Raw genomic sequence first — 26,276 nt, 5'->3', positions numbered from 1 at the left:
CATTCAATCATTTTAAAGGTACAGGACAGTGAATGGTACATTTTAATACTAAGCAGTATTGATGCTTTCTGACACAGAGTCCAAATGGAAAAGGGATTCCCTATAAATGGTGAAGTTTTCCAGATGCAGCTCACTGAAGCCCATAGGGTCATAGATCTTGAGCTGGAAGGGACCTCAGAAGCCATTTCATAGATGAGGAGACTGAGGCCCATGAAGTTTGCAAGTGCAAGGTCACATAGGGAACGAGTGATGGAGCCAGGATTTACATCCATGTTCTGATTCCACAGAATTCAGATTAACAGGTAAAGGAGGAACTCCCAGAGTTTCAAAGAATGTCAAAGGATGACATTCTTGCAGAGCCAAAATGAGATTCAAAATCTCAAATAATTTGGCCTAACTATCCACACAGAAAAAACTAAGTGGATGAGAATTCCTGCTGCCTGTGCTATGACACACAATTGGATAGAGCCGGTCCTTCTGTCTATGCATCTTGAACAAATGCTGTGAACAGACAGTGATCTGGGCCCCAAATGGAACAGGAGGAGGAGAATGGGCTTGACAGCCTTGGGAAACTTTGCAATGTTTTTTAATAACTCCAAGATTCTCTGAGAAACAAAGGCTCACCTTTTTCCAATCAATATTGTTCCAGCGCTGCTCTATGGCAGCAAACCACCACTTCTCATTGACAGATGCTGTCCACATCTCACACGAACCACCCGTGTGGCTCCCCCACTAGACTGTATATTGTTTGAGGTCAGGGGCTGTTTCTGCTTTTTCTTTGTATCTCCAGCATTTAGCAAAGTGTTTGAACACATAGAAAGTGTTGGAGGGGAGTGTGAACAGGAGAAATAACTTTCAGGATGGCATCAGGGCCATTGACATCCATGAAATGTTGAGAGACCTTGGGAGTTCCCATGGCTTTGGCTGGAGGAAGCCCCTGAAGAGGATTGATGGGGCGTCAACCAAAGGCATTCAGGATGGGTGGGCATGGACAGGCTGGGCTAAGGCCCTTAGGAGGATTCTGGAATCGTGGGTTTAGTTTAGAAGGTACCTTAGAAGTCATCTAGTCTAACTTCCTCATCTTATATCAATCAATCAATTGATAAATCAAATGTGGGCAGTTTCTAGGTATGGGCCAAAAATCTTAACCAAATTGGGGGTTTAACTTAAGGGGAGTGTTTTCAAAGTAAACACAAAAGAGATCAATAAAAAAAAATCAGAAATAGATGACTGAAAAAAACCCAAACTCATGTATACATGGTCATTCTCTTGGCCAGACTCAAGGTTTTCCCATTGGCCACAAAGTCCCTTGACACAGGGTTTGAAATGTAATTTCTGAATAACCCCCTGAATATTACATTTCATCATGATATTTTATCCCATACCTACCAAGACCTTTTCTCTTTTAGAACAAATTTACATAATTTTAAATGATAGGCTGACTTTTCAAAGATGTGAACTCCCCAAGCCAGAGCTGAAATTCTCCTAAGAGGGATCCAGCTTGGTCAGGATGAACTGAGCAAACTCTTTGGGAATAAAAGGGAAAGCCAGTGCTCAGACTCATGCTGCTGAGAGTTTGTCCCTATAAAAGGAAACCAGCCTTCAAATCTCCCACTGAGACAAGCTAGTCAGTGACTCCACAACGTCAGGAGCCGTTTCCTTGGTCAGTGATGTTAAACAGTCTCTGCCAAAGTCTCTCAGCCTTCCTGGTTGTACAAAGAGAATCCCTGAAATAAAACTTCCCCCAAATCTGGGAGCTCCTGGAGGCCTGGCCTTTGAGGAAGATCCTGTGATGGACACAGGTGAAAACCACACCCGCTTGGTCTGGACGCAGAGCCAAGGGCCGTTTCATCGTGCGGGGCCGGCAACATGTGCGTGAGAATAGCAGGCTTCTGATTTCACATTTCCTTGTTGTACTGCCCAATTAAAGGAAAATGGCCATTATCCTGGCTGATTTAGACCATGTCATTAAGACTCCAATAACCCAACAACAGCCTTGCTTCTCCAGTTATTTTGACTGGCAAAGACAAAACTGAATAAGCACTTTGTGGCCTAACCCTGGTCAAGAGCTGCAAAATGAATTACTGTCGGTCTCTGATTCCACTGGGGTAGGGATTCCCTCCAGGGACACAGAGGGCAGCATTGTGCTCTGCTGGATGGGAAATCTGGTGCATCTGGGTTCCAGTACTGCCTCTGACTTTGACAAATTGGGAGGTGCTGGGATGTAATTAATGGTGGTTAATATTAAATATGGTGATATTTAAACTGCTCAGAAGCAGGCTTCCACATCCCTTTCCACCCATTTCCAAACCATTTGCCTTCATATGTCACCCTTACCCCCTCCTGGCTCCACTTTATGGATTGTCACTCTCCATTAAAATATAAGCTCCTCAAGGGCAGGGTCTGTCTCATTTCTTTTCTCTTTGTATGCCCAGTACCTTTTCTCAGTATGGATACTCAGTATCCATTCATGTACTCTCTGAGCTTCTGATTCCTCATCTGTAAAATGGGTACAATCATATACTATGACATAGGGTGGTTGGAAGCTCCAATTAGACAGTGCATGTAGAATGTTTCAGCATCAACTCTAATGCCTTCCCTCCCAAACTACCTTCTATTTAACTACTTTGTCTGTCTGTCTGTCTATCCATCTATCTATCTATCTATCTATCTATCTATCTATCTATCTATCTATCATCCATCCATCCATCTCTCTCTCTCTCTCTCTCTCTCTCTCTCTCTCTCTCTCTCCATCCATCCATTTATCTTTCTATTATCTATCTTCTATTTATCATACATATGCATTTATTAACTTTAGATTTGTCTCCCCCAGTAGAGACAAAGCGTGGTTGTCTCATTCTTTATACAGTCACTTCTGCTGTAACATGACCTATTTGTTCCTAAAAATCATTGCCAGATGCAAAATTGCCCAGTAGAAATGATGGGGCTCACAGGGAAATGGGTACAATACTCAAAAACTTCATCACTAATGCATTTGAAAAAAAGGTAGGAACTAGTTAGAAATATCACTGTTTTATATGAGATAAATGGTTAAGAGATACATTAAAAAATTTAAAAATCCATCAAAACTGTAATGAATAGTGGTGGCTTCAGGAATGTTTGGCCTGGGTCCAGTTCCCAGGGTCCAGGCTCGCAAAGTTGACTGCTACAGGTGAGGGGCGCAAGGCCATCCAAGGCAGTGGGCCATTCACAGAGATGAGGTGTGTGTGTGTGTGTGTGTGTGTGTGTGTGTGTGTGGTGTGTGTGTTGTTTAGAGGTTGAGGGTGGAGTGCATGGGTGTGGACTGGCTCTTCTGGTAGGATAATGTTGAGATGCACTGAACTAGCTGGCCATTACTTGAAGGGTCTCTCTGTCTCTCTCTCACTCTCTCTCTCTGTCTCTCTCTCTCTGTCTCTCTCTGTCTCTTCTCTCTCTGTCTCTCTGTCTCTCTCTCTCTCTCTCTCACTCTCTCTCTTTCTCTCTCTCTCTCTTCTCTCTCTCTGTGTCTCTCTGTCTCTCTTTCTCTGTCTCTCTTCTTCTTCCCTCTCTCTTTCTCCTCTCTCTCTGTCTTCTCTCTCTCTCTCTCTCTCTCTCTCTCTCTCTCTCTCTCTCTCTGTGTGTCTCTCTGTCTCTCTTTCTCTGTCTCTTCTTCTTCTTCTCTCTCTCTTTCTCCTCTCTCTGTTCCTTCTCTCTCTCTCTCTCTCTCTCTCTCTCTCTCTCTCTCTCTGTGTCTCTCTGTCTCTCTTCTTCTTCTTCTCTCTCTCTTTCTCCTCTCTCTCTGTCCTTCTCTCTCTCTCTCTCTCTCTCTCTCTCTCTCTCTCTCTCTCTCTGTGTCTCTCTGTCTCTCTTCTTCTTCTTCTTCTTCTCTCTCTCTTTCTCCTCTCTCTATCCTTCTCTCTCTCTCTCTCTCTCTCTCTCTCTCTCTCTCTCTCTCTCCTCTTTCCCTCTCCATCTCTCTCTCCTTCTCTCTTTCTCCCCTTCTCTCTCTCCTCTCTCTCTCTCCTTCTCTCTCCTCTCTCTCTTTCTTCTCTCTCCTTCTCTCTCCTCTCTCTTTCTTCTCTCTCCTCTCTCTCTCTGTCTCTCTCTTTCTCTGTCTCTTCTTCTTCTCACTCTCTCTCCTTCTCTCTCTCTCTCTCTCTCTCTCTCTCTCTCTCTCTCTCTCTCTCTCTCTCTCTCTCATTTCTATACAACTTGGGTCAGCTAGGTGCAATCCTCTATTCTCACTGTGTCTCATGGATAAAATAGCACACGAGCAAATGTCAAATTCACATTGCACTCAAATTGTTCCCTAATGCGTCAATGGCCCTGGGACAAATTTGTGTTTCCAAATAAGCATGAGAGCGGAACTGGCTGTGCTTGTCTCCCCAGCCCCTAACACAGTGCCTGCACTTAGTAGGTGCTTAGGAAATCTCTGTCCATCGATCGATGGATCCACAACATCTTCCTGTAGGATACAGCAAATCACCTACACCTTGAAGGAAGCTAGGATTGTTCTCAAGGTGGGGGCCAGGACAGACTGGACTGGGTGTTGTCTGAGGCCTCTCTCTTCCCGCTCTGAAATTGATGACCTGCTTGCTGGTCCTCGTATTTGATCTGGTCCTATAGAAGGTAAGGTTACGCAAAGGCTCCAGTATAGACGGGAGGACCTTGGGCAGTGGGGAAACCACCTGTGATTCTGGACTGGGACCTTACATTAAAGTCCGAAGATACGTGGAGGTTAATAATAAGGACCAGGACTTCATAGATCCAGAGTGGGAAGGGCCGTCAGAAGCCCTCTCCTCCAACCTGTTTATTATACAGACTCTCCCAGGTCCTGCACCAAATGACGAGCATCAGAGATGGAATCTGAACCAGAGAGAGCCAGAGGAGATGGGCCCTGAGCAACAGACGTGAAAAGAAGTGCCCGTGTGGACACAGCTCTGCAGGACTCTACCCCACCTCAGCAGCACTAAGGCCGGTCTGGAGCCTGCGCTGTTCTTTACACCCCGAGCTCCATGGTTGGATCACTCTCTACACTGTATTTCTGGAGCTTAGCCCCTCTAGCGCTCTGCACCTCGAACAAGGTCACCCTTCAAAGCAGTGTCCCCTTTCCATAATTAGAGGCGTTTCTCTCAGAGCGGGTGGACTCGTTAAAGCTCCTGTGGCCGGCGGACTTGTTCTATTAGAGGCGAAAGTATTTCACTTCCGAGCAAAACATCAGTAAATTAGCTCTCGCCACCGTACATCCATTTCTGTAATCTACTCTGCGTGGGGAGCAGCCGCCAAAGCCCGGCTGTGATGCCTTTAAGCCTTGGAAACACCAATTAAACTCCAGCTCTGCCTGGACCAGGTGCATCTCTGTTTGCAGAAACAAACGCGCTTTAACTTCTCTTTGTCATCAATTGCATAAATCAGGGCGAATGAGTTTTTCAAGAAGAAAAAAATCCCTCTCTGATTTCCTTTATTCTTTCCTGTTATCCAAAGCTTTATTTTTAACTGCAACGTTTTGAACATTTATCAAATCAAATCTGCTACATTACCTCCTTGGATAAGGTTAAAAACCCCCATTATTTGGTCAGTCAAAAAGCATTTATTAAGTACCTACTGTGTACTAGGCACTGTGGTCCTGCCGAGGGAACAGTCCTTGCCCTTGAGGAGCTCTCAGTCTAACGGGGGAGACAATATGCAAACAGGTATGTAGAACCCTATGCAGAGTAACCAGAACATAATCACCAGAGGGAAGGCCCTAGAATTCAGAGAAACTGGGAAAGGCTTCCTGTAGAAGGCAGGATTAAGAGATCACTTCTCTCTGCGACAGTGAACACTGGAGAGAAACTCTTCTTCGACCCATGCCTCTCCTTTCCTGTATCTGTCTTTCCTTTCAGATGTATATATGGTAGGATATAGTATAAGGAGCCACATTCTTGCAAGGGGTTATGAGATCTTAGGGGCACAGATTCAGAGGGAAAGTAGAGGTCATCTAACCCAGATTGCTCATTTTAGAGAAGAAAAACAAGGGAGCCTCAGAGAGACCTGAATATTGGACTCTCCTTTGCCATGAACTGGAGGCTAAAATCTTCCCCATCTACAGAAAAAAGGAATTGGACTTAATGGTCTGTTCCTTTCCGCTATAAAATTCTATCTACTCAAGGTTAAAATGGAATTTTGATATATAAGATTTATGAAACCATCAATGGATCTTCAATAGAATTTCTCCTTACAGAGCTATCATTTTTTTCCTAAAGGCAAATAGGCAAATAGTTAATTGTCTACTGTGGGCATGGTACCTCACTGGCTTTATGCAAAAACATATATTTATCTCATTTCACACTCACTCTTTTCCCTTTCTGTCAGGAGGAGGAGAGAATGGGTCATTGTCTGTCGTCTAGAATCACGGATGGCCATTGGATTGATTATAGTTCTTCTACCTTCCAAAGCTGTCTGTCTTTATAGGGTGGCTGTTGTATAAATTGTTCTCCCGGTTCTGTTCATTTTGTTCCTTTTCAGTTTATGTTTTTAAAATTGTTCATTTTTTATAACATCAGTGTTATCATATAAATTATTCTTCTGGCTCTGCTAACTTCCCTCTGACTCAAAAGTCATCAGCATTTCTATATAAAATCAATAAAACCCAGCAGGAAGAGAGAGGAAGGGAAATCCTATTTAACATAACTACAAAATACATAAAATACTTGGGAGTCTGCCTACCAAGACACACATAAAGCTATGTAAATACAACTACAAACAAGTCTTACCAGAAATAAACACACCTAAATAACTGGTAAAACCTCAGTTGCTCATGGGTAGGCTGAATCAGTGTCATAAAAATGACAATCCTCTCTAAACTAATTTGCTTATTGTATACCATCCCAATCCAACTATCGAAAGATTACAGAACTAGAACAAATAAGAATGAAATTCATGTAGAGACAGAAAAGATCAAGAATCTTGTGGGAAACACTGAAAAGAAGTGGTAATGAAGGGAATGAGCAGTGCTAGAGCTCAACTGACTACCAAGCGGAGATTCTCAAGGCCATTTTGTGCTAGTTAAAAGACAGAGATCAATCAGTGGAACAGACTAGGGATATAACACCGAAGCAGAGGAATCTCGAACCCTGGTGGTGTCCAGCAGGCACAAAGAGCCCAGCTACTGGGATAATGGTCTTACAAAAACTTCTGGGAAAATTGGACAGCAGGAAGGAGGAAATGAGATTTAGATCGACACTTCACACCTTATATTGAGATGAGCTGCAGATGGATACATGATCCAAAATAAAAGGGCACATCATAAGCAGATTAGAGAAATATGGAAAAAATTAGCTTCACATAGAATTAGAAGCAGCATAACCAGATAGATAGAGCACTGGATAGAGAGTCAGGAAGACCTGGGTTCAAATCCTGCCCAGATAATCACTAGCTTATGGTCTTAGGCAAGCTTCTTAACCCTTCTGGGTCTTAGTTTCTCATTTTTGCAAAATGAGGGGTTTGGACTTAATGACTCCCAAAGTCCTTCCAGCTTGACAATAAATCTGTCATCCTATGACTTTTTAAGCTGGAAAAGACCCTGAAAATTATCTAGTCTACCAGCTTCATTTTACAAATGAGGAACTTCTTGTTTTTTGCTTGTTTTGTCTAATTTTTATACTGTTACATGTACATGACATCTCCCTTGATAGAATTCGCACCCCTTGGGAGCAGAGACTGTCTTGCTTCTGCCTTTGTAATAAAAGCTTGTTGATGGATGTGGTTGCTTGGCCGAGGGAAAGGATGTAGAAGGAGGTGAAGGGATTTCTTCAAGATTGTCTAGGTAGGGCAGAACTGGGACTACAACTGAGGTCTACCCCACTCTGGGGTCAGCGGCATTTCCTCAGCGCCACACCATTTCCCATAGAGTTCATCTCCTGACATGGCTGTAATTGCCATGGCTGGGATGGTGATCTGTGCTCCATCTATGCTCCAGCTCAGACCTTTCATACCGCTTATCTAACTAACGTGTTGTAACCTAGAAATCACAGAATCCAGAATTGGAAGGGGCTTCCGTGGTCATCTAGTCCACTGCCACGTGAGCAAGGATCTCCTCTGCCACAAAACTAAGTATTCATCCCGGCAGTGGGAGGAAACCTATCAGAGCCATAACTAACACTTGAAGTGCCTGGGGGGCAGGGGGCTTCAGCTGATGAGGGCGGCTTCAGCCCAAGGCTGGGGAAAGGAGGAAAGAGCAGACCTTGGGATATGGGGAAGCTACTGCTGTGGGTGAGAAGAGAGTAGGGCTGAGTGAGTTACAAAGGACAGGAAGAGCACCATCTTGCTAATTAAGTGTTAAGCTCAGTTGTTAATGCTTCAGAAGCCACACTCGTTCTCAGCAAGCTCTACATTCTGGTGCCCAGGAACAAAGTTTGAGTGGACTCTCCCACCTCCCCTTGCAGCCCCTACTACTTCTGGGGAGCTTTCATTGTGAGGAAGGCTTTCTTGACATCAAGCCTGCAGTTTCCCCTTTGAAGTTTATTGTCCCTAGAGCAGGAGTTCTTATCCTGGGGTCCATAGATAGATTCTGCGGCTGCATGTAAAAATTACACCTTTGTTTTCACCAACTTCTCATTGAAATTTAGCATTTCCTTCAATTATTCAAAAAGATGATTCTGAGATGAGGTTCCCTGGGTTCTCTAGATTTCCAAAGGGGTCCGTGATACAAAAAAGATTAAAAATCCCTGCTCAAAGACCAAACAGAACAAATCTGATCACTTTTTCACAAGACAGCCCTTCAAATATTTCATGGTAGTTATCAAATGAGATTATGTATACGGGACTTTGCAAATTTTCAAAGGATATATATATATATATATATACATATATATATATATACACATATATATATATACATATATATATATATACACATATATATATATATATACATATATATATATATATACATACATATAATCCTTTGTATAAAATAATTTTTTGTCTAGATTTCTGATTTCTGTGGCAGAGGGAGTTCTTGGTATACCAAAAATCAAAGATTTAGCACTAGAAGATTTATTAGGGACTGAGTCCAATCTCCTCATTTTATAGATGAGAAAACTGAGGCAGAGAGAGGCTAAGGACTTGTCCAGGTTGACATAGTTAGTAATTATCAGAGGCAGGATTTGAGCACAGGTCTTCCTAACTCTTAAGTCTCATTACTACCCATTGCACCATCTGTGAGCCTAACTTCCTGGAGCAGACTTGAAGCCAGGTCTTTCTGACATCAAAGCTGGGCCTCTAGCCACCATGTCATGCTGCCTCTCAATCTGGGTGTGAACATGGGGGAGAGGGAAGGGAACAATGGTCTGTCCTGGGGACTTGAGTGGTGTAGGAGGAACTCCTGGTGATAAACTCCACATACCAACACAGACCAACAATCTTCTGGGACCCGACAGGTTTGACTCAGGACATGGGAAGATTCTATGACATGCTCAGAGTTGGGGTGTGTGAGAGAGAAGACACGGACTCAGGTCTGAGATCAGCGCTCTCTCCCCTCCAGCTTTCCGCTGCCTCTGCCTTTCCTGTCAAGCTTATAAATCCTCACCAGACAAGAGATGGTCTGGGACCAGTGCTGAAGAGGCAGCCGTGGTCCTCCCTTGCACACATACTCCTTGTGACAGGGGGTGGATCCCATTAAAACATTACTGTTTAACCATAAGCCCATGAGGGGATGGACCCAAGACGCAGAAGGAGACATATTTTTGGACATGGTCAATATGGGAATTTGCTTTCCTTGCTTATGTGTATTTGTTAACAAAGGTTTTCTTTTAATTGGTCAGCTGGGTTACGGGAGGGAGGAAGGAGAGAAAATAGATGCTTGTTAATTCATAACAGGTTTAACCAGAAGTGAATTTCTTACCACTTTCCTACCTTCAGCAGGGCACAGAAAGCACAGAATCTGTGCGTCGTGGTGCTCAGTCACTCTCAAAGACAATTTTGATCCTCACCACTGTGTTAACCCTTTCGGACAACTAGGCCAAAGTGGCCTAGTCACTGAGCACTGGGGAGTAACTTAGGGCCTGTAAAACCTCAATTTTTCTGGAAAGTTATCTATTCCTCTTTCATAAGCACCTCCTTGTCACAGCTGGAGTGGAGAGTCTTGGGTTTTTGTGCCCCATATCCAGAGAATGGGGCAGCTAGGTGGTGCAGTGGATAGAGTGAAAGGCCTGGAGTAGGTAAGACCTGAGTTCAAATCTGGCCTCAGACACTTACTGGCTGTGAGACCCTGGGCAAGTCACTTAACCCAGTTTGCCTCAGTTTGTTCATCTATAAAATGAGCTAGAGAAGGAAATGGCAAACCATTTCAGTATGTCAGACACAGCTGGAAAACAACAGCAGCCTCCAGATGATGACTTTTAACCATGGAATCCTGTCCTTTTAGGTCAATCCATTTATCTTCCAGTCTCTGTCCCAAACCTGTTCAGTGCCTGTCGCACAGCAGGCGCTTATTAACTGGTGCACTTAACACAGAAAGTGTCTTTCCTCATCATCTACTTGTAATGACCAGTCAGGCCAGACAACTCAGCGTTGGCCTTGGCCACTCGACTGGCTGTGGATAAGACAGACCACTTTAAACAAAGGGATTCCAGAGCCCAAGGACGCCGGACCCTCCGAACACAACTTTTGGCTCACCGGTCCTCATTGTGAGGCACTTACCGTCATGATGAGCCCCTTCTCCTGGAAATATTTGATCAAGGGTGAGGCGTTCTGCTTGAAGTTGGCGAGCCTTCTCTGGGTGGCTTTCACGTTGTCGTCAGGCCTGCCCTGCTGCTCCGCCCTCTTCAGCAGCCTCTCCTTGAGCCGCTGGCTAGTGCAAGCCAGGAAGATGACCAAGTCTGGGGGGCAGATCTGTGGAAAGGGGCAACAACAGCAGGTCTTAGGCAAGCCAGTGCGCACCACTCGGGACTCCTTAGAGGGTTTCATCCGGGAAACACTCTGAACTCTCCAGAACTCACAGCTTCTCAGCTGAGCTTTCAGGCTGATTCAACAACAGACACTTATTAAACAGCTACTGAATGCAGAACACTCAGCATGTGTCAGGGCACAGAGTTTAGCTATGAAATGGCCTGTGAGAATCTGCTGATCAACAAACATTTATTAAGCACTTACAATATACCAGGCACTGCTCTATGCAATAGGGAAGCAGCATGTGTTCAGATGAGTCAGTCAATACTCAAGTCAACAAGCATGTATCAAGTGCCTACTGTGTGCAGACGCTGTAACGCTAAGTAGAAGTCAATAAAAAGCAACTTTTGATTGAAGGAAGGCCCCACGTAGGAGGAGGCATTTGAGTTAAATTTTGAAGAAGCCAGAAATTCTACATGAGGAGGGAGTGCATCCCAGGCATAGGGGGCAGCCAGTGCAAGAGCACCAGGGTGAGAGAGAATGCTATTTGTCAGTCACTCAACAAACATTTATTGAGTGCTTACTGTGTATTAGGAACTTCTGTATATGTCTATATACATACATACATACAAACATATTTATATATCATATATATATTTATACCAACAAAACCCAACAGGAAGAGATAGAAAATTCCACTTAAAATAAGTACAAAATGTATGAAATATTTAGAAGTCTACTTATCAAGAAACATAGAACTATATGAACACAACTACAAAACACTCTTTGAGGTAATACAGACCTAAATAACTGCAAAAATATTAATTGCTCATGGATAGCCTGAACCAACATAGTAAACAAGGCAATACTACCTAACTTTATTTAATTCCATACCAATCAACATACTGAAGGATTACTGTAGAGCTAAAAAAAAAGGTAATAAAATTCATCAGGAAAAACAAATGGTCAAGAATCTCAAAAAAGTAATGAAAAAAGTGGGAAAAAAGGGGGCCTGATGGTACCAGATGTAAAACTGTGCTACAATGCAGTAATTGTCTAAATGACTTGGTGCTGGTTAAAAAATAGATATTGATGAGTAGAACACATTAGGTACACAATACATAGAAACAAACAAACCTAGAAGCCTAGTGTTCGAAAAACTCAAAGACTCAAGTTACTAGAGGTAAAAACTCATTATTCGACAAAAACTGCTGGGAAAATTGGAAAGCAATCTGGCAGAAATTACATTTTGGTCAATATCTTATACCATGTGCCAGGATTGACTCCACTTGTATGTATGACTTAGACATTGAAAGGTCACATCCTCAATAAACTAGAGGAATAATGAAGAAATTTCCTTTTGGATCTGTCAGGAGAGGAAGAGCCTAAGGCTAGATAAGAGACAGAGAGAATCACAGAAGATAAAAAGGGCAATTTTGAGCGCATAAAGTTAAAAAGCTTTTGAATGAACAAAACCAATGTAGCTAAAATTAGAAGGGAAACAGTTAATTGGGAAAAATTCTCTGCTCTTTGGGAAAGGTCTCATTTTCAAGATATAAAAAGAATTGATTCAAATTTATAAGAATAAGAACTATTCTGCATTTGATAAATGGTCAAAGGATACAGACAGGCAGTTTGCCAAAAGAAGAAATCCAAGCTATCACCAGTTACGCGAACAAAAACATTCCAAATAATCAATCTCTAGAAAGTTGCAAATTAAAACAATTTTGGGTTTCCACCATCTATCATTGGGTTGACGACAATGATAAAAAGAGGAAATGACAAATGTTGGAGGGGCTGTGGGAAAATAAAGACATCAATGCATTGTTGATAGAGATGTGAATTGAGCCAGCCGTTCTGGAAAGCCGTTGGAAACAATGTCCCCAAAGTCACTAAAAAAAGTCAAATGTACAAAAATATTCACAGCAGCTTTTCATAGCAAAGCCAAACTAGAGACTAAGAGGGTGCCCATCTATGGGAGAAGGGCTAATCAATTAATGGCATATAGTAATGGAATATTATTATGCCATAAGAAACGATGAAATGGGCAGTCTCAGAGGAAACTAAGAAAGCCTGTAGAGGTTGAGGCAGAAGCAGGAGCGGAAGTCATACAATAACATCAACAGCTTTGAATGAGAAAACAACAGTCTGGGAGACTGAAGATGAAACATGGTGCCACCCCGCCCCCGCCCCTGCCCCCTTCCGGCCAAAGAGGCGGATGACGCTGTCCGAGATACACAGTTTGCGGCACGACCAGTGGGAGAATTGGCTTTGCTTGATGATGCGTATTTGTTACGAGGGTTGAGAAAGGCTTGGAATTGAAATGAGTTAAATTAAACAAAGAAATGTATGGTCTTAGAGAGCTTCCTGGGGCACAGAGAGCACGTCGTAATCAAGATGTGAAACCGGGGCCTCCTGTCTGGTTTCCTATCCATTATACTCCTTCTCACCTGTCACATAGTAGGTTCTAATAAATGTTGAATTTAAACAGCTAATAACATGGAGCTTCTGAAAAAGGTTCACAAAGGGCTTTACTTAGATTAGCCCATTTGATCCCCTCAATAATCTTGGGAGCTAGGTGCTATTATTATCTCCATTTTACAGATGAGGAAACTGAGGCAGACAGGTGAAGTGACTTGCCCAGGGTCACACAGCTGAGGCCATATTTGAACTCAGGTCTTCCTGAGTCTAGGTCCAGCATCTACACTCTTCCCCATCTGACTGCTATAAGATAAATAGCTTCTGAACTAAAACATACAGGGAGCAGTAGTGAGCCACATGGGATAGCATTTCAATGCTTATAATGAGCGTTCTGGACAATCAAACAACTTGGTATTTTAAAAAATTATGTTGCTCTTTGTAACAATCCGAATTCCTTTGTCTCTGCCTCAGCATAAGGCAGGGGTTCCTAACCTTTCTTTGTGCCACAGACCTCACTTTGTAGAGGGGTGGGTCCACATGCCCAGGTACAGGTTGTACTAAATCACTTTGGCTTCTGAGGTCACATTCTGTCCCGTAGGCTCAGGAACTGGGAGTCCTTCTTGACTCCCCATCAAACTGGATCCTTGGCCAAGTCTGCCTCCCATTCATCCCTCTCTCTTCACTGACCTGGCCGTGAATCCTAATTCTGAAGTCATCTCCTCTCAGCTGAACCAGGTAGCAGAACCAGACTGAGGGGTGGGGAGCAATGGAATGGAGGATGGTTGTGGCATATATGACGCCTGAGTTCTAATCCTCGTCTCTGTGGTACTTTGGGCAATAATAACAGTGATGATAATCAATGATAGCATTTAGATGGAGCTTCAGGGTTTGCAAAGGGCTCTGCATCTTTTATCTCACTTCTCTGCACCTGCTTCCTCCTCTCTTAAATGAGGACGTTGATGATATCTGTGGTCCTACTGCCTTGAAACGGAGGCTCCTATAATCCCAATGAATCTTTCTGCTTAGGTTTTCTCTCCCTCTCCTAATCTGACCTTGTCAAAACGTCCCCAATAGTTTGCCCAAGGCACAGGTTTGCCTTGCAAACAGGATATGCTGTTTGCATGTCCAAAAGCCAGCTCCCTTTTGCCTCCAGGAGGAAATGCAAACTCCTCTTCTCAACTAGAAGACCCCCTTGTGGTCTGCCTCTAACCTACTTTCCCGTCCTTATCTCGTGTTCCCCCTCTTCCCACACTCTACATGCCTCTGGATATTTGCAAAAACTGTCTTTGAATTTCTAGAATGAACTCAGTCCTCATTTTCCCTTGTCAGAATCCTTATGTTTCTCCTCATCTCCATTGGGTGGTTCCAAAGACTTTCCTGATTCCCACAGGTGTAGAAGTTCTCACCATCTTCCCCATTAGCTTGCAGGTGTATACTTAATCCGCAGCAGGGAAGCTTTTTACAATCAGGACCTACTTCGCATCCCCAGTAGCTGGCCCATAGTGGGGGCTCAATCCATGTTTGCTGAATTGTAGAGGGAGAGGTAACTATGGAGTGATTCTGACCAGGCCTGGGAATACACGTATTTAATGTAGCCTGAGACCACCGTTCATTTCTATATATAAATTCTCTCTATGCAGATCTCTGTCTCTGTCTCTCCTCTCTTTCTCTCTCTAATCTATATATCTATATATACATTCTATATAAATGAATTTCTTAGATATAATTTTTAGTAGTTTTTTGCATTGCCTTCTTTATCTTTGATGAAAGCTATTAAATCCTGAACTTTAAAATTGTCTTTTCATTATGCTCCAAAATTCAACATTTGCTTTCCACCTCACTGATGAAAGCAAGGGGGCTTCTCACTGATGCTTTGGCAGCTCGTTGTCACAAGGAGACTGATCATGGACATTTTTTACAGTCACAGCATTTGATGAGCTGGCTTCATTCCTGCTCCTGCTCTCTGCACTCCAAGAGCCCTTTGTACCGCAAGGCAAATGTACTAATTAATAGGATTCCTCACAGTAAAAGCTGAGCTAGAACCAGACTCCCCTGGGATGAGCATGCTGGTGGAGAACCCTGCAGTTGTTTAGAAATTCTGTTGGCTAGGCTGCATGCAGAGGGGCTAGAGAACAGGACGTGGAGTCATAGTGGCCTGGGCTCAAGTCTCACCTCAGACACATGCCCAAGTGGCCCAGGACTGTAAGGTATAGAACAAGCTCTGACCTCCATGTAAAGGAACTTCCTCACCACAGAGCTGGCTGACCATCTACAGTCATGGAATCACAGGTCCAGGCCAAAGGACTGAGAAAAATGTTACTTACTCAGGAATGCTTTTTTCTAAAGGAAAGGAAATTAATGATGCTTTAATTCTCTACAGGTAGAGGAAGCAGTAGGGGACCCCTTCTCCTGTACTGTCACCTGATTCCATTTGACTGGACATCTGGCAGAAAGTGATCCCTCCTTAGGTGCTCCATCTGCATAGCCATGGGACCACCCCCATCAGGTCTGAATGGGGATGAATGGCAGGTCTGGCTGAAGCCCAAAAGGGTCCTCCACACACTGATTCTCAGAAGGGGCCTCCGAGGCCTCTACTCCAGGTCCATGCAAGATCACTGTTCATATTCCCAAATTAACACAACAATTACACCAACAATGAACTGGGCTTCTGGATACCAGCTTTGGCCTCGAGCCCATCCCATCCCAGTCTGCTTCGTCCCCTGGAGTAGCCTATGGATCAGGCGTCTATCTTGTGCCCAATGAGACTTTCTCTTTCCCGGTCCCTCTGTGTCTCCCCCTTCCGTTCACAAAGCACAAAATAATCTCCATTGATCAAGAAGGTGCTCCCCTCCCCTCAACCCTCCAAGAAGTCTTCCTACCTCTTCTCTCCCCCAGCATGGTCACTGCCTCCAGGGCCCAGGAATGGGGAGGGATTCTACAGGAGACCAAGGGAAAGACCCTCTGGGGTACAGGACTCAAAGGGTGGGGATGGGGCTTGTACAGAGCTTCCTGAAGAGCACTTTGGGCTGGGCTCTGCTAGCACCTGGGCACCAATTCCCATAGACCAAGTGAGGACCAGCATCCACATGCACAAAAGAGCTCCCTGTCCAAACTGGATCTGTAAAGGGCATACCTCGGGGACGAAAGAGGCACAGTGGTGGCAATTCCCCAACAATGCCATGGCCCTCTTAGCTCCTTGAAGGTAGGCATGCGTTCCCCTCACCCAGCACCATGGCTGGCACATTTTTCTGGGTGGGACCTGTGATTTCATTGGTAGAGAGAACTCCCAATAAAGACATTCCTTCTCAACATGGGCTGGCATTGCATGGCAACTTGGAGAGTTAGCTGGGGGCCCTGAGAGGTTTGCACAGGGTCACATAGCCAGGATGGGTCAAAGGTGAGAGTTCAACCTCTTCCTCACACTGAGGCCAGTTCTCTATATCTGTAGTATAGTAATACCATGCTATCTGGCACACACTAGGTGTTTAATAAATGCTTATTGAATTGAATTAATGATCAAGAAGGGATAGAATCAGTGCTCAGGGCAGATGAGATGATGAAAATGGACAACAGAGACCACAGAATTTACTCAGCTCTATTTTGCTTTCATTTTCTCTACCAAAGAAAACAGTTTTAGGCTGGAATAACAACATGGCCCTAACCTCACATAATTAAGAAGACGGCAAGAGAGCACCTGGCTTCCTTTAACAATAACGGCTAGCACTGATAGAGTGCCTTGGGCGCACCAAATGCTTCACCTACGGCAACTCATCCGATCTTCACAACAAACCTTGTGAGGAAAGTGCTCTCATTATCCCCATTTTTACAGATGAGGAAACTGAGGTTAAGTGACTAGTCCAGGGTCACATAGCAAGTTGATGAGGTGGGATTTGAACTCAGATCTTCTTGACTCCAACTCCAGCACTTTCTTCAGGGTGCCACCACCAAAAGAAACATCGATTGCTGACTCTGGAAGGCAGCACCCTCACTGCCCAGTGAAGGACCACCATACTTTTCTATCTATACTCCCAGAGTTTGGCACAGGGCAGGCAATTAGAAAATTCTTCTTTCCTTCCTTCCTTCCTTCCTTCCCATAAGTTGGAATGCATGGCCTCTGTGGTTCCTTCCAACTCTAAGATCTTAAGAACTGGTCCTGGAATTCCCCTTGACATCATGGTTGCCCTCCTCTGAAGGAGCTTTGGCTCATGCCATCTGAGAGGGAACTAACAAAAGTGCAGGATGGCACTGCTCAATCTGTACTGGTCAGACCATCTTGGGAGCATTATGTTCATTTCTGGGCACATTTTAGAATGGGTACTGGGAAGCTGGAGAGTGTCCAGAGACATGCAAGCATGTGCCAAAGAAAAAGACATTCTGTGATAAGGGTCCAGCTCAATTATTCTACCACAACAGGGCTAATGTGAGGGAGAAGGAATTTATAGGAAGAGACTGATTTGGAATTGTTACCATATTCAGTGTTAATGAAGAGCTAAGAATTCTTCCCAAGAACCCATTACAAAAAGCTTAAGCCTCAGTAGTGTGATTTGAAGAATTCCAGAACCCTAATCATGGCTGTGCTTATCCACAAATAGCTCTCCCCAGAGTAGTGCCTTACATTTCATCATTACAGATTCATTCTTTTGCCAAAGATTGCTGCCCCATGATGAAATGCAAACAGACTTGGGAGAGGTAAAACATTAAGTAAGCTGTCAGAAGTCATTATTCCATGCCCTTAGGGATCTTTCAATCCAGCCATCTCCTTTTGTAGATGATAAGAGTGAGGTGGGGGACATTACAGAATTTGAGAGCAAAGGGGCTTTTCAGGGTCTACTAATCCCACCTATGTACCAAAGCGTTACCCATTGGAGATTCCCTGCTTCTGCCAGAAGCCCTCCCAGGTGAGGGAAGCCCCTCCCTCTCAAAGCAGCCTATCCTCTTCTTGGACAGCTCTAATTTTATCTGGTTTTTCTCTTTGTAATTCCTTTTCCTGTTGGTTCTGTCCTCTAGGTAGAAGCAGAACATATTGCTTCCCTTTTCCATATGACTGCATTTCAAACACTTGAAGGCAGCATTCATGTGCCCCTGACTTATCTCTTGTCCATGCTCAATTTCAAGTAGACTCTTCATCTTATCAATGTCCTTTATAACTGGACTAACCAGAACGGAATGTGCTAGTCCACACTCTGACAAGGGCAGCATATAGGGATAGTATAGGAAGGGATTATCCCCTTCCCGGCCCTGGAAACTGTAACTCTTTGAATGCAGCCCAAGGTCACCTTGACTTGTTTAATCTACCATATTGCACTGGAGACTCCTACTGAGCCTGCGGTCCACTAAAACATGCAGATTGTTTTCAGAACAAGTGCCAACCCCTTCGTCTACTCGTGAAGTTGATTTTTTGTACCCAGGACAAGTCTTCACATTTACCGCTATGAAATTTTATCAGATTCAGTCAGAAGAACAAAAGGCCAAGAATTTCAAAGAAACTAGTGAAAAAATGTAAAGGAAGGAGATTCAGCAGTACTAGACCTTAGAAAGGCAGCTGGGGGAGTAGAGAGAAGTGGATGGATATGGAAACTGTGCGGGTAGAATGGATAAAACATGGCTATCAGTTGGATGGGAGGGGGGAAGAGAGGCAAGGATGATTCTTAAGTAGAGACCTTAAGTGGCAGGAATGATGATGAAACCCTTAAAATTAGCAGGGAAATTAGGAAGGGGGGCGGGTTTTGGGGGGAAGATCATGGGTTCCATTTTGGACAAGCAGAGAATGAAGTGCCTATGAGACATCCAGGGAGGTATCCCTGGTGCTCACTTAGCACAGTGCCTGGCACAGAGTATGCACTCAGTGAATGTTTACTGACTTATTGACAAGGCTATCCAGCAGAAGGTAAGAGTCTGGAGCTTAGAAGGGGTGCGTGTGCGTGTGTGTGTGTGTGTGTGTGTGTGTGTGTGTGTAAATATCTAGACTGGGGAAGTCATCCACGTGGATGGTTGTTGAGCCCACTAGAGACAACAACTAAGGTTCTGAAATTTTGCGTGACTGAAATAAATATAGTATGTGATAGCACAGAGCATGCATAACATGACATTTGAGGGGTACAACATGGATGTGAAATGACTTAGACAAAGGACGCTTCATTCCTGTGACCTCTGAGCCAAGTGGGGAGAGTCAGGATTTTGGTTAAGTGTGAACATGGGAGGGATGAGATGCATTCCAGCCAGAGGGGATGCCAATCAGTTAGAAAGGCTAGAGATTACAAGGATTAGTTCAGGCCAGATGCAGAAAGCCTTGAATGCCAGACATCTTGAGGACTTCAGGGGTAGAAACACAGAGCCACTGAGAATTCCAAGCCAGAGCTGGAAACAATAAAATGATGGAACTTTGCCATGATTGTTCTACTCTGCCTTGGGTTACAGCTGGAGACCACTTTTAGAAGATTCCAGTTCTGGGGAATCTCACCTCTGAGACAGTCTACTTGTGAATACATTCCTGAACTCTTAGAAATGAGTGAAAAGAGTGGAGGTGGGGGTGGGGGTGGGGGTGGAGGTAAAATTGAACTGGAAAGGATGCCAGCAGCAAATGTTTTTCTACCTATTGCTTCCAGCGCCGAAGAAGTAATAACCCGGAAATGAGACAGCTCCAGGAGGTTGTTGAAGATTGTTTTTTTTTCCCCTAATAGTCTTATGAACAGAGAATGATGACAAGCAAAATCATCAGGCAAACACTTGTTGTTACACATTTCATGGGTATTGCTGTCGTGGTGAGACCGAGGAGACAAGGGAGTGGCTACAGACATGTCTTTCCTTAGATTTAACAAATATTTGCTGAGTGAAAGAAGAAATGAATGAATGGATGAATGAAAGAAGGATGGGAAATGAGATCAATCAGTTGTTCTGTTTACATGGCATTGGCTCCCACTTCGACTAATTCTCCAACAACTGAATATGATAAATGGGCTGAGGTATTGACTTTCTTTTGGTCCTTTACCAGGTGGATTTTGTATTCAAAATGTTATTCTTGCCTTTGGGTGAGGAGCAGACTGTTTTCATTGCCTCAGGATACAAATTCCTTTCATTCCCATCCTCCTTCCCGGTGCTTTTGATTGCCTTATTCTTTATGAAGAAAAGAAGGGTGAATACAGCTATTCTAGATGGGGAAATCTGGGAATAGACAGGAGCGATAATAGGAAGTCAAGTACTATAAAGAATTAGAAAGAAGCAAAAACAGAAATTACTCTCACTAGTAGATGAATCTGAATAAGAGGGCCATGAATGAGATCCTACCGAGATGTTCACATGAAGGAAAATGTTTATATTTTAAGGATGCCCTTGCATGAATCGGTGCCACTGTAGGGGGAAGAATCACAGAAGCTTCAAGGTGGAAGGGATCTCAGCGACCCCCAGAGTCCAATCCATGCCTGAAAGGGTCCTCACTATGATACACCTGACAAGAGGACATTCAGGCTTTTCTTGGACATCTCCAGTGAAGAAGTCCTTAACAACTGAGCCAGCCCATTCCACTTCAGCATACCTTTACTGTTTTTTTTTTCCTTTTTAGCGTTCCTATACCTGCCTTTTTGTAACTTCAGACTCCTTAGAAGTGGGCTTTGTTCTCTAGGGACAAAAAGTCTTCTGTCATCCTCTCAGCTGTAAGTGCTTTTTTCAAAATTACTGTGAATTGTCTTGTAGGGAATCCGTCTGCATACATGGTGCCTTCCTCCCTTCCCCTGCTCCCAGGAGAACACCACCTCCTTCCACTGGCTGGGCTTCTCCGGCATCTAACAGAGTACATCCAGCCTAGTAGGGGCTTGTTGAACTGAATTATGTTTTCTTTCTTAGTCAAAAGGTCCACCTGAAGCCACTATTGCGTAAACAAATTTTAAATGAAAGCCAAGAATTTTCTGAGCTTGAGGAGAATTGGTTACTGAGGGAAAAGGCAGGAAGAGGCAATGAAATAAAACCTGGCTGTGAGACAAATGATGAACTGTTCCGCCTGGCTTTTGCATGGATTGAGACAGATTATTCATGATCAATCAGTGGGGATTAACACATGATTCATTAGACTGCAGTGGGTGTTATCAGTGACTAAAATGGAGATAAATGAATGGCTTAGCTGTGTCCAGTTCAGTTTATTTGATGTTTGTGGAAGAGACCAAAGAAAACAAAGAGCCCTTGGGCTAGATTTAAAATGGCTACTGAGATGTTCACATGAAGGCTCATAATAGCCCTCGCTCAGTGCGCTGGGGGTTCCCTTCTCAGAATCACAGAGCCATAGGACGGCTGGGTTGGAAGGAACCTTGGCACCCTCCAGTCCCCCCCTGCACCAGAACAGAAATCCTCCTGGAAGTAGCACCCAACATGTGGCCGGGCAGCCTTTCTTTAGTCTTCCATCAAGGGGAAACCTGCTACTTCCCAAGATGGTGTTTTCCACTTCAGGAGTGCTCTAATTTTTGAGAAGGTTTTCCTTCCATTCTATTTCTCTGTAATTTAGAATCATAAAACCCTAGATTTATAGTCATTGCTGTTGTTCAGTCATTTCAGTCGTGTCTGACTCTTTGTGACCTCAATTGGGGTTTTTTTGGCAAAGATACCAGAGTGGTTTGCCATTTCTTTTACAGCTCATTTTACAGATGAGGAAACTAAGGCCAACAGGGTTAAGTGGCTTGCCCAGAGTCACACAGCTAGTAAGTGTCTGAGCCTGGATTTGAACTCAGGAAAATGAGTCTTCTTGACTTCAGGCTCAGCTCTCTGTGCACTGTGGCATCCCCTAGCACCCCCTCCTCTTACATATGCCCAAAAAAAAGCTCCCTGAAAGGGCGCAGTTGAGGGCCCTAAGTAGGTCATAGGAATTGCTCAGTGGGAGGAGACAGGGTGGCCATGTTCAACTTGACCAGCGATGCCCATATTCCAAAGGTGGAAACCAGAGGAGGGAGGGAGCACACTTTTACCTTTAGCTTTGCTTCCTGCCTCTTGCCAGTACCATACTAGGCTCCATGTGAAGTGTGATTTAGCTAAATCTCCTTTATCCTTAACTAGTGTTTACTTTGGGGGCCTAATGTTAGGACTTTACATTTATTCCTATTCAGTGTCATCTTATTCAATCCAGCCCATTCACCCAGCCCAATTTTGGGACATTTTTCTGGATCCCAATTTTGATCCTCTACTGTGTCAGCTGTTACTCTATCTTTGTGCCATCTGCAAGTCTGATATGCCATGCCTGCTGTGCCCTGACCCCCAGCCTAGGTGGTGAGCTCAGCATGAAACTTGTGACTTGGAAAAAGGAAAATTCTCCTTCGAACAGCATTGCTTGGCACAAAGACAAATCTGACCCAAAGTGTGCACTATGTGAATAGGGGCAAGGGGGAAACATCAAGCCCTTTGGCCTTAGAACCTTAGATAAAGGATTTCTTTCCGAGAGAGCCATATGCCTTCTTCCAGAATACCTTCTTTTAGAACACTGACTTTCCCATGGAAACACACCCTCTGTACTCCAAGAAAATCACAGAACCTTGCTTTTAAAATGCTCCAGACGTGTAGCTGGATCTTTAAAAAGTACTTCTAGGAGGAAAATGTAATTCCAGGGTATGTGAAATGCCAAGTGGTGCTATGGGAATACAAAACAAGTGAGAAATTGTGTGCCTGTCCTATGAACATGCGGAGAACCAATTTACTCAGTGAAAAAGAGGAAGAAGCAACGAATGCCATTGGGAAAATTTTTACCTGGCATTAATACACAAAGAGCTGGCAGATTGGTGACAGAAAACTCTTTTTTTAAGGCTACGGTCATATTTTTATTTGACCTACAGATCTCTTGCTTGCGGTGGAGTCTGGGAGGCTGCACGTTTAAATGCGGACTCATGTTTATCGTAGCTCTGTCCACACATCCCTAAGTTTGTCACTCATCCTCTCAACTTGACCTTGGTATCTGTGTCCAAGGAGATTCATTCAATTAATGCTGTTAATCCACTGAAGGAACAAGAGTCCAAACCGTTTCTAAACTAGCCATGACCTAGCACACTCTCAGGTTGACTCCAGTCATTCATTGGAGCACCCAACTCATCCTGGAAGAGCACAGCACTCTAGAGTTGGAAAGGGACCTTCAAGGCCATTTATTCCAATGCTCCCATTTCATGGAAGAGAGAAATGAGGACCAGAAAGGTGGCCAAGGCTCAACAGGAAGGAAGGGGCAGATGCCATGCTCCAGACCTAGACCACTTTCCATTGCACTGGGTGCTTCCTGAGAGGCAGGAGTAGTTATGAGTGGGTTGTCGATGGTACAGATGCCTGCACTCTGGTCCCAAGCTGTCCCACATGACAAAGACCCAATCTTGGATCATCACCAAGATTCTCCAGGTAATGCTGTCTCTATATGGCTGTACAGTAGGAAGTGCCGCAATCCAAGAAGAATCAAAATGGGAGGCAAGATAATGAAACGCATGATAGAGATGAGTTGGCCACAGCAGATGATGTGTGGTAAGTGACATGAAAGAACAATCAGTTAGTCAACCAACAAACCTTCATTAAGTGCTTAATATATGACAAGTACTGGTGGTGGTTGTTCTTTGTTCTCAAAGAGGACCAAAGTGACATCATTATGTTAGAGTCAAGTACAGTGCGTCCAGCTGTAGCTGATCAGACCAAGATGACCCTGGAATGTTCTACCGCAGGTCGGGCACAAATAGTCTATGTGAACATTTGGGGTGGATTCTATAAAACTGCACATCTCACATTTCTTTTGAGCTGTTTCAATTCTGCTTTGCTCAATAGAACACGGCACCTTCTCTGATATGGGTATGACATGCTAGGCAGTCTTCCATGTCACACAATCAATTCTGAAGTTCTTTTTTTAAAATATAAATTTATTTATTTTTAGTTTTCAACATTCACTTCCACAAGTTTTTGAGTTTCAAATTTTCACCCCATCTCACCCCTCCCCCCACCCCAAGATGGCATGCATTCTGAATATCCCTTCCCCTACTCTGTCCTCTCTTCTATCTCTACCCCCTTCTCTTATCCCCTTCCCCTTTTATTTTCCTGTAGGGCAGGATAGACTTCTGTACCCCATTTCCTGTATTTCTTATTTCCCAGTAGCTTGTGAAAACATTTTTTTAAACATCTGTTTTTGAAACTTTAGGTTTCAAATTTTCTCTCTTCCTCCCTCCCCACCCACCCTCATTGAAAAGGCAAGCAACTCAATATAGGTTGTACATGTGCAGTTATGCAAAACACTTCCATAGTAGACATGTGAAAAACTAACTCTATTTCCCTTAATCCTTTCCTGCCCTCCCATTTATTCTATTCTTTCTTTTGACCCTGTCCCTCCTTAGAAGTATTTACTTCTGATTACCCCCTTTCCCAATCTGCCCTCCTCTCTATCATCCCCCTGCTCTCTTGTCCCCTTCTTCCCCTATTTTCCTGTAGGGTAAGACAGATTTCCATACCCAATTGAATGTGTATGTTATTCCCTCCTTAAGCCAAATCCTATGAGAATAAGATTCACTCATTCCCTCTCACCTTCCCTCTTTTCCCCTCTACTGTAAGAGACTTTTCTTTTCTGGTTTTTTTTTTTGTGAGATAATTTACCTCTCGCTTTCTTCTTCTCCTAGTATAATCCTCTCTCATCCCTTAATTTTATTCTCCACATATGACTCCTTAATCTTCAGCTCACCCTGTGCCCTCCATCTATCTATCTACATATACATACATATAATTTTTCCCCTTCAACTACCCTAATACTGACAATGGTCTCAACAGTTATAAATATCATCTTTCCATGCAGGAATGTAAACAGTTCAACCTTAATAAGTCTCATATGATTTCTCTTTCCTGTTTACCTCTTCATGTTTCACTTGAGTCCTGTATTTGAAAGTCAAATTTTCTATTCAGTTCTGGTCTTTTCATCAAGAATGCTTGAAAGTCCTCTATTTCACTGAATTACCATTTTCCCCCCTAAAGGATTATACTCAGTTTTGTTGGGTAGGTGATTCTTGGTTGTAATCCTATGTCCTTTGCCCTCTGGAATATTATATTCCATGCCCTGCGGTCCTTTAATGTAGAAGCTGCTAAATCTTGTGTTATCCTGATTGTGTTTCCACAGTACTTGAATTGTTTCCTTCTGGCAGCTTGTAATATTTTCTCCTTGACCTGGGAACTCTGGAATTTGGCTATAATATTCCTAGGAATTTTCCTTTGGGGATCTCTTTCAGGAGGAGATCTGTGGATTCTTTCAATTTCTATTTTGTCCTCTGGTTCTAATATATCAGGGCAGTTTTCCTTGATAATTTCTTGAAAGATGATGTCTAGGCTCTTTTTTTGATCATGGCTTTCAGATAGTCCAATAATTTTTAAATTCTCTCTCCTGGATCTATTTTCCAGGTCAGCTGTTTTTCCAATGAGATATTTCACATTGTTTTCTAATTTTTCATTCTGTTGGATTTGTTTTACAGTGTCTTGATTTCTCATAAAGTCACTAGCTTCCAATCGCTCTATTCTAATTTTTAAGGAAGTATTTTCTTCAGTAAGCTTTTGGACTTACTTTTCCATTTGGCCAATTTATCATTTTAGGGCATTTTTCTCCTCATTGGCTTTTTGGATCTCTTTCATCATTTGGGTTAGGCTATTTTTTAAGGTGTTATTTTCTTCAGTATTTTTTTGGGTCTCCTTTAGCAAGCTGTTGACTTGTTTTTCGTGATTTTCTTGCATCATTCTCATTTCTCTTTGCACTTTTTCCTCTACTTCCCTTCCTTGCTTCTCAAGATCCCTTTTGAGTTCTTCCAAGGCCTGGGACTGATTCATATTTTCTTGGAGGCTTTGGACATAGAAGCTTTGACTTTGTTGTCTTCATCTGGTTGTATATTTTGATCTTCTTTGTCACCAAAGTAAGATAATATAGTCTGACTCTTTTTGCGCTGCTTGTTCATGATCCTGGCCAAGTACTTGAGTTTTAAACTCTTTGTCAAGGCATGAATCTGCTTCCAAGGTGGAGAATGTACTCTCCCAAGCTT

General features: G+C 43.4%; 1 protein-coding gene across 3 annotated transcripts in view; it reads right to left on the bottom strand.

The window, feature by feature from the left end:
- AK5 (adenylate kinase 5) overlaps nucleotides 1-26,276 on the bottom strand; it is a 220,621-nt gene that overhangs the window by 140,652 nt on the left and 53,693 nt on the right. For all 3 annotated transcript variants that reach the window (XM_078156725.1, XM_020968537.2, XM_020968539.2), the window contains exon 6: nucleotides 10,663-10,854. In XM_078156725.1, coding sequence (XP_078012851.1) covers nucleotides 10,663-10,854 — 192 coding nt within the window. The remainder of the gene's footprint in view (nucleotides 1-10,662; nucleotides 10,855-26,276) is intronic.

The sequence above is a fragment of the Phascolarctos cinereus genome, unplaced genomic scaffold (assembly GCF_003287225.1).
Source record: "Phascolarctos cinereus isolate Bilbo 61053 unplaced genomic scaffold, phaCin_HiC Scaffold_5;HRSCAF=322, whole genome shotgun sequence".
Classification (NCBI taxonomy): Eukaryota; Metazoa; Chordata; class Mammalia; order Diprotodontia; family Phascolarctidae; genus Phascolarctos; species Phascolarctos cinereus.
This window is presented reverse-complemented; position numbering and strand designations above follow the sequence as displayed.